General features: G+C 47.2%; 1 protein-coding gene across 1 annotated transcript; it reads right to left on the reverse strand.

The window, feature by feature from the left end:
- Positions 1–121: 121 nt before the first annotated feature.
- Positions 122–6,522, reverse strand: SET (SET nuclear proto-oncogene). Its single transcript, XM_065928324.1, has 8 exons — positions 6,081–6,522; positions 4,606–4,663; positions 3,823–3,965; positions 3,392–3,495; positions 3,178–3,291; positions 2,473–2,643; positions 2,231–2,377; positions 122–1,015 (listed from the first exon to the last, which is right to left on the reverse strand). The coding sequence occupies exons 1-8, from the start codon at positions 6,151–6,153 to the stop codon at positions 992–994; spliced, it is 834 nt and encodes a 277-aa protein (XP_065784396.1). The 5' UTR covers positions 6,154–6,522; the 3' UTR covers positions 122–991.
- Positions 6,523–8,505: the final 1,983 nt, after the last annotated feature.

Below are 8,505 nucleotides of genomic sequence, written 5' to 3' on the forward strand. Positions count from 1 at the left end.
CATCCTGCAAAGTGCGTATCAAAAAATACGAAGATAGGGTGACAACAAGTTTGACAGTAACATTACACAAGTCAAACTTGGAAAGTCTTATTAAGTTTATCTGAGAGAAAAGCATCAAATCTTTTGTGTACACATTTAGTTTTATTGTAACAAAGCAACTTGTACACTTTTAACGTTTAAAACTGAGCATCATCTTTCCTTTCCAGTGAAACAAAAAGAAAAATTTAAAAATAAACAGGAACAAAATTACAATAGAGAATGTCAATTGCAAATAAGATCCTACAGGTTCTGCTGATTCTCCCATCGAGTGGCAGGGCTCAAGTCATCATTAGGAGAGAATTTTATTTTAAAAGTGTCATCTTAAACTGCAAGGATGTCCGTTAAACATCACAATTAAACATGCCAAAGGAGAAGCCATGTTGTCAAAATGCCCACTTAACCCACCCAACATCTCAAACCCACCCTTTGCTGACCTTCTATAACCCCATTTTTTTAAGTTTTTTTTTCTTTTTTTAAACAAGAGAAAGTAGACAGATACATGTTGGTAAATGCTAACTGTCCATATTCACATAGAGACACAGTGTAATCTCTGAGCCCAATATACAGAGAAAGGAGGAAAAAAGCTAGAATTCTATGCACTACTACACAGGGGCCTAGCACCCTCCAGCTTCCAGCAGAGCTAAGGGAGCAGAAGGTTTTTCTTTTTTTCCCACAGAGCATGGTGGTGTTGATTCCATAGTTTTTGTTGAGACAGGAAGGGATAAAAATGAATTTGAAACAGAAAGGGGTAGAGATTCTTTTCCCACTGAATTCTGCTCAAGATATTTCCCCCCTCCCCAAATAAGTTGTGAACCATGGTATAAAGGAGAAAAGAGACCTCAAAAACAGGGCGACTGAGCACAAGAGGAGGAAAAAAAAAAAAAAAAAAGACTGCAACTTGCTCCCAGGGACTGGAGAAAATTAAAAAAGGTTGGAATCCATCAGTGTTCCATTAGTCATCTTCTCCTTCATCTTCCTGTAAGAAAAAAAAGCAGGCAGTTAATCTTTAGGATTAATTCTAAGGTCAGGCCCCAATATTCATATGGACCATTATGGACCCCACAGAACATGATGATATGCCAGGGGAAATGAATTTTATGAACCTCCACAGTGGTTCCTTGGTATGTGTGAGGGATGGTTCAAAACCTCCTCCACATATAAAAATCCTCAGGGGAAACTCCCTAGTAGTTCAGTGGTTAAGACTCCATGCTTCCATTGCAAGAAGCACAGGTTCAGTCCCTGGTTGGGGAGCTCAGATCACACATACAGCTCATCGCAGCCAATACAAATTTTCAAAACAGAACACAACACAACCCTCGGAATGCTCAAGTCCTTTAAACAAAAGGGCATAGTACTTTCATGCAACCTACTCACATTCTCCCATGTACTTTAAATTATCCCAGATTAGTTGTAATATTACACTGTAAGTAGTTGTGAATACAACGTAAATAGTTGCCAACACTCAGCAAATTCAAGTTCTGCTTTTTGGAACTTTCGACAATTAAAAGAACAAGGTCAGCTGTTGGTTGAATCTGAAGAACGGGAACCAACAGATACAATCGATATGAAGGGCCAACTATAGACCAGTCTGCATCGACTACTTTTTCCCCCCTCAGGCCACGTAGCTCACAGGATCTCAGTTTCTTGACCAGGGATCAAACCTGCACCCTAGCAGTGAGAGTGCTGAATCCTACCCACTGGACCAGAGAATTTCCCAGTCTGCATCCCAATCTGATTTTTGAAAGACCTAGTGATGTTTCAGATGTATTAACTTCCAGCACTAACCAAATCAGACATCTTTCAGATCAAGTAATCAAGCCAAACCTAATCCATCTCAATCTGACTCGAAAAATTTTATAATGGCTTGTCCAAAACATACCTATTTTTGTTATTTGGGAGATTTGTCAGAATTTGGGCAGTTGTAATGTCCACAGTGCTTTCACTGAGCACTGGCTAGGGAATGACATAACTGACTAGTCATAAAAACTAACCACAAAAGTAGAACTAATTAAATCAGTGCTACAATAAACTTATCAAAATTTCCTTCAATCCTGGACAAAACAACCTATCCTTTTTACACATCTCCCCACAACTAGTTGAATCAGTTTCACTACACAATATATGTAATCTCCAAAGTAACATGGTGAATTCTTTGAAGATTATCTGTTTGGATTTAACCAAATCTTTTTACCTCTCCTTCCTCCCCCTCATCATCATCTTCATCTTCTTCACCTTCATCCTCATCCCCTTCTTCATCAATATCTTCCAATCCTTCCTCCTCTTCATCATCATCGTCATCCTCTTCTCCTTCCCCTTCCTCATCATCCATGTCAGGAACCTAGGGAAAAACCGAAACCAAAGGTTACCTTAAGAACTCACTTTCAAACAAATGAAACAAGTACAACCTTGAATAAAAGAACATTCTCAACTCACCAAGTAGTACTGTAATGGATTTGGCCAAATATCATCTTTGATGACCTCTCCTAATTCATCTGCACCTGCATCAGAATGATCAGTAAACCAGGTGAAGAAGCTTTCTGGTTCCTCATGCTGTCTCTTCCTGCTGGCTTTATTCTGTGTTTGACTTGATCGTTTCGTCAAATCCTAAATGAAGATGGAAGAACTTATGATATACAGGCTCTCTATACCTTTTAACCCAAAAGCAGAGCAAAATCTGGACATTATATGATCTACACTATTGTTCTTATATGAAATTACAAAAAGTACAGTTAATAAAGAGAAGAAACCTTAGGATTCTAAGTCTGCAAAGAATGCTGTCAAATTTGTAAAAGTTACTGTCTAGATTTGGCTTTTTAATACATATAAAATTAGTTCTACTTCAACAACCAGTATCTTGAGACAGTATAACTTAAAATATTTATGTTTACTACTTAAATGCAGACAGAAATAGGTTTTGGGAAATAAAGCCATAATGTAAAATTCAAAATGATTTAAGTCCATGTCTACAAAAACTTGCTTCATTAACTTATAAGACCATAAGCTACTGTACTTGGCTCTAACACAGATCATTTTATTTTAAGGATCTGCATTTAACACATCACCAAAACACCAAGTATTAGTTAAATGGTTCAACTAAATCAAACTCTACAAAATATTAATGCACAAGTCCTCAAATACCTTTCCAGATTTCCATTTGATTTCAGTGGACTTTGAAGATGGGTCACCACTCTCATTCAGATGAAATTCTTTGGAGAGAATTTTATTTTCGAAGTAAGGGTTTTCATCAAAATACTACAATAAACAATAAGAGAATCAGAAGTCAATACAAATAGCCCTTCTAAGCAAAGCTCAAGTTAATTTCCATAGTGACAAATGAGTTACAGATACTTACAAAATCTATTCTGTAACCTGATTTAATGTCTTCAAATTCTGTCACTTCAACTCTTGTCAAATAATGCAGCGCCTCTTCATCCTCCTCCCCAAGCAGTGCAGACACTAGACCCGCATGGAGACCAAGTGATTATACAAACGTACAACTCAGCGATCCCTTTTAAGATTGACCAAATTTGGTTTCATAAATCCACTATTAACTGAATAACCAAATGGCTCAGTCAGAGCTACCATCATCTTTTATCAAGTAATTAAACACAACCCCACATTAGCATATGATCTCTTCTAAATAGAAGGCATTAATTGCAAGCCTCTCCCTCTTTCAACCTCTGCAGGTAACCAACACGTAGGATCAAGTCCTCAACCAAGATCCCTCCCCTTTACAACAAGTGGACATCCCATATCCTTCAATAATGCCCTGCCATCACATACCTTGTGGATGGTTAACAAATGTTGTTACCCAAAAATTGGGGATTTTGGCGATCAATTCTGACCTCTTCTGAAAAAATGGTTGGCGGAGTTTGTTATATTTCTGTTCTACTTTCAAAATCTCCTCACTGGCTTGTTCATTAAGTCTGAGGCAAATGAAAAGACATGTTGACCAATGATGGTACTTAACAAATAAAAAAAAAGGCTGAGATTAAAATTATTGACTCTTGTTAGCTTTAGAACAATGCAAAGTACCTATATGTAATAACCAAATCACCTAGATTTCTGCAGCCAAAGACTCAACTGAAAATTGAGATGGCAATCTAAGCTGCTTTGCCAACAGGCACTCAGTAACTGACAGTTCTTAGAAGTGCCAAAACAGCATTTTGGTAACATTTTATACTTTATCTACTCCATTACTAGGCTAACCTCAATAGTTTCTCTCAAGAAGAAAAAGCTGCCAATCAAGTAACAAAGTTATTAGGCAAGTCAGAGCAACACTAATGCCATAATACTATACTATACTATCAGAAGTCCACACACTGCAACAATTCCTCCCCCTATGAAAGCAATCCCAATCTTTATACAAGGTCAATGTACTTTCATTAGGAACTTTTTGGTGACCTACAAACACATCACAGAAAAAATACCACTGAATCCTAGTATTTCCAAGTTATAGTCACCTCCACTTAACCAGTATATACAAATTTACCTGGTCATAGTTTCAATGATTACCAAAACATAATCAGGTCAGAAAACTTCAAAGTAAACTGAGAAAAACTTTACCTGTCTATTTCATTTTGTACTTCATCAATATGTTCAATTGCTTCTTGCTGTTCTTTTTCTGCAAAAAAAAAAAACGGTGCATGAAGAAGACTCAATATTAAATTTGAAGATAAATTTAACTAGTTTTCCTTCCTGATGTTAACAGTCTGTGACGTGAGTTATATCAATAAAGCTCTTTAAAAAAACCTGCCTACTACTACTACAAGGCATGCCCTCCACGTGTTCACGCGTGCGGTTGACAAACTACTTTTCAATTAGAAGAGTGCTCACAAATCATGCTGTTAAGACTACGAAAGAGTAGCTAGAATACCGAAACCCACAACAATATCAAAAATTACGACACCACCTATCTCCAGGTTGGAAGCACCTTTTATAATATTGAAAATACTGCTCAGTTATCAATTACTGTTAAGACATCAAACATGCCTACAAGACGGGGAAGGCCTTAAAACTCCAACACTGTAAAACACACTCCAGTTTACCTTCCAACCCCATTTTCAGGCGGGCTGCTCTCAGAGGCAGCCCCACACGGCTTTGGAGCACACTTACAACGAGCAAGCATGCAGTCAGAAACTGAGCCAAAGAGCCGAGAGGAGGAAAGTGGGGGGGTGGGGGGTGTGCTAAGGGAAATGTGCCCTTTTGTCGGGTGAAGACCGCAAAACCTATACAAAGCTAAGTGGGCGTGAAGGGGCCGGATCGCGCGGTTCATTTCCGGCAACCAGCCTCGGTTGGTGTAGCCCCCCTGCCGAGAAAAGCCTTTACGGACAAGGCCAGGAGGTTTTGCCAAGTAGCCATTGTAAAGACCCTCCTCCGACACTCCGGGGCCGCCGCGCCGGGTTTCTCAGCGCGCTGCCGCCACGGGGGTGGCTACCCCACGTGGGGGCCGGCCCGAGCATCCTCCGAGCTGCCCCGGGGCCGCGGGGCCGCCGGCCGCGTGCTTCCCCGTGCCCCCACCCCGCCCCAGCTCGAGGCCAAGGGCCGCGCCGGGGCCGGCCTCCGGGTTGGGGGTGCGGGGGGCGCCGCCCGAGGGGCCGGGCGCGGAGGGGCCAGCGGGGTGGGGGGGATAGCCACGCGAAGGCCCGGGCGCGGGGCCGCGTCCGGCCGCACCATGTGGCGGCGGCGGCGGCTGATGGGAGCGAGGCATCATGGCGGAGCACAATAAAGAGAGGCTTCTCGGGAGGGAGGGAGGGGGAGGAGAGCGAGGGAGGGGGGGGAGAGGAAGGGGGGGTCTCCTCCGCCCGCGCCGAGCAGGCCGCAGCGCCCCCGCCTCGCAGCGCCGTTCGCCGCCGCGGCGCCACCCGGCCCCGGGCCTCGCGCGCACAAAAAAAAAGGGCGCCGAGGCGCGCGCCGGCCCGTCCGCCCGGCGGGGGCGCCCCCCTCCCGCCCCGCGCGCCCCGGGCCCCGCCGGCGGCCTGCGGCCGGGCGGACGGCGAAGATGGCGGCGCGGGCCGGCCCCCGCCTCGCCTGCTCCTCACCTGAGGTCTCGTCGGCCCCGTCGTGGTTGGAGTTGAGCTCCTTTTTACTGACTTTGGCCGCCGGCGCCGACATGGTGCTGCTCCGCGGTCGGGGGGGGAGCGGGGAGGGGGAGAGAAGGGAAGGCGAAGGGGGGGGGCGGGCAGCGGCTTCCCCTCACGCCACACGCGCGGGCGCTCGCTCGGTCCGGCCGCCTCCTCCCGGCGCTCTTTCGCTCGCTCGCTGTCCCTCCCCCTGGGCTCGCGCGCGCTGCCCTCGCGGCCTGACGACGAGGGAGGGGCTGTGGTGGGGGGCGGCGGCGTGCCGGGCCCCGGCCCGGGGTCCTGGTTACGGAGGAGAGGCAGCGGCGGCGGCGGCGACGGGCGGGCGGGCGGGCAAGCGGCTAGGCTCCCTCACTCACGCTCCGCGATCCAGCTCGCTGCTCGATCTCCCCGAGCCGCCTCCTCCTCCACCTCCTCCTCCTCACGGCGAGGGGCGGGCGGCAGGGCGCAGGCGCGCCAGGCCTCGCGCGCATGCCCCGCCCCCGGCCGAAGAGGCTCGCGCCGCCTCGTCATTGGCTGAGGGCGCCGGGACCCAGGCAGGGGGGGCGGAGCGGCGGCGAGGAGACACAGGGCTTGGCGAAGAGGCGGGAGGAAAGAACGCCGCGACGTACGGGGCCCGGCCCCCCAGCGCCGCGCTCCCCTCCCCCGCTTTCCCCTTCTCCAGCCCGACCCGGGACATTTGCGCGCTACGGGCGCGCGGCGGCCCGAGGGGCGGGGCCTCTCCGGGCTGCGCGAAGGCTCCCGGGCGGGTGCCGTCGCGTGGTGGCTGAAGCGGCTTCCCTCCTCCGCCGGGGGTACGCGGGAAGAGGGGTGCCCGCAGACACCCCCACCAAAAGGGCAGGCCTCGGAGTACGCTGGCTTCAGAATATCCGGCCCAGAAATATATCCGCCCTGGGTTCACTGGGGCGTCCCTCTTCGCGGGTGAAGCAAGGCGGCACCTCCATCCTAATTTACGAGACGGGGAAGCTGCCTTTGGACTCAGGCTTGCCATTGGTAAAGCCCGAAGCTGCCCAGTCCACAGGGCACAGGGCCTTTTCCTGGTTCTTGGTCTCAGCTCTGCCCAGCAGGCTGTGTACACCTGGGCAAGTCGTTTGCCCTCTATGAATAACCTATTTCTGCTAGAAAATTATAAACTTCACAGAAGACTAACAAAGTGGAAGTCCTCTGAATGCATGGAGGGGCCACATTCATCTGTGGATCCTTTTGGCCCAATTCAGTACGTAATTCACAGAGCTTACAAGAAACCAAACAGAGCGCTACGCGCAAATCCCAGGTAACTGCGCCCGCGTGGCATTGAGGCCAAACTGGATGATGGGGTCGAAAGTGTTCATTTTGAATTTAATTTAACTGTGTCAGAGAGGATCAACAAGCCCTGCTTTAGAGGTCAGGTCCTGAAACACGAAAGCCAAGGCACTTCTATTTCAACTATGTGGTTTCCAAGTAATGTGCATGAACTACTCAAGGCTCTACTCTGTCCAGCAGGGCAGACATGGACCGCAGAAGGCCTGAAATCTCTTCGGGTATTTGTAACCAAAACCAGGGGTTGAATTTTTTGCCTCCCAGGAGTCACATTTTACTATCAGCTCTTAAAGCTCAGGCAGTGTCTTTAATGTACAAGCTCATCCATTGGTGGGTGACGGATAAATGTTAAATGGCGACAGTCCATGGGTAGAGAAAACAGACGTCTTCTTGGGACTTTCCCCAAAACCCAGAAATTAATCTTTCTCCTCCAAACCCTATTATTCTCAATTAGCTCAATCCATACCTGTCCCAGGTGGAGGCTTTTTAAGGGAAGAATTAGTAGCACCAATAAGAAGCTGGGAAACTTTGACAGGCAGCTGCCAGAAGAGAAAAAAAACACACCAAAAAACCCTGATTGTAGCATTGGCTGACTTCAGTGGTGTATAAATACTCTCACCAAGGCAAATTTCCTGCTACCACTTTGATGCCACTGAATAGAGCTGGAAAGAATACCAGGCTCCAGTGCACTGCTGAAGTATGTAGCATGGGCCACAGACTGTAATAAGTATATGCATTTGCTCCTTTTTTAATCCTCACGAAATACAAGATAGGTAGGTATTAATATCCTCATTTCACGGATGAACTCAACTTTTTTGATACATGTGGCAGAACCGAGGCTAATGAAGAACAAAACCCCTGCCCTAAGGACAGTTTTTGAGTCTACAGTAAGAGGTGGGCTTTCCCAGGTGGCTCAGTGGTAAAGAATCTACCTGCCAAGCAGGAGACGTGGGTTTGATCCCTGGGTCAGGAAGATTCCCTGAGGAAATGACAACCCACTTCAGTATTCTTGCCTGGGAAATCCAATGAACTGAGGAGCCTGGTGGGCTAGAGTCCAAGGGGTTGTGAAGATCTGGACACAAGTGAG

This window comes from Muntiacus reevesi, chromosome 3 (assembly GCF_963930625.1).
Source record: "Muntiacus reevesi chromosome 3, mMunRee1.1, whole genome shotgun sequence".
In the NCBI taxonomy this organism is placed as follows: domain Eukaryota; kingdom Metazoa; phylum Chordata; class Mammalia; order Artiodactyla; family Cervidae; genus Muntiacus; species Muntiacus reevesi.

Bases quoted from the DNA above. Each gene is read 5' to 3' on its own strand.
- SET (XM_065928324.1), bottom strand. From the start codon at position 6,153: ATGTCGGCGCCGGCGGCCAAAGTCAGTAAAAAGGAGCTCAACTCCAAC. The intron at 4,664-6,080 runs GTGAGGAGCAGG...TTTTTTTTGCAG, and splicing joins CGGGGCCGACGAGACCTCAG to AAAAAGAACAGCAAGAAGCA. The intron at 2,644-3,177 runs GTATTTGAGGAC...ATCTTCATTTAG, and splicing joins TCAAATGGAAATCTGGAAAG to GATTTGACGAAACGATCAAG.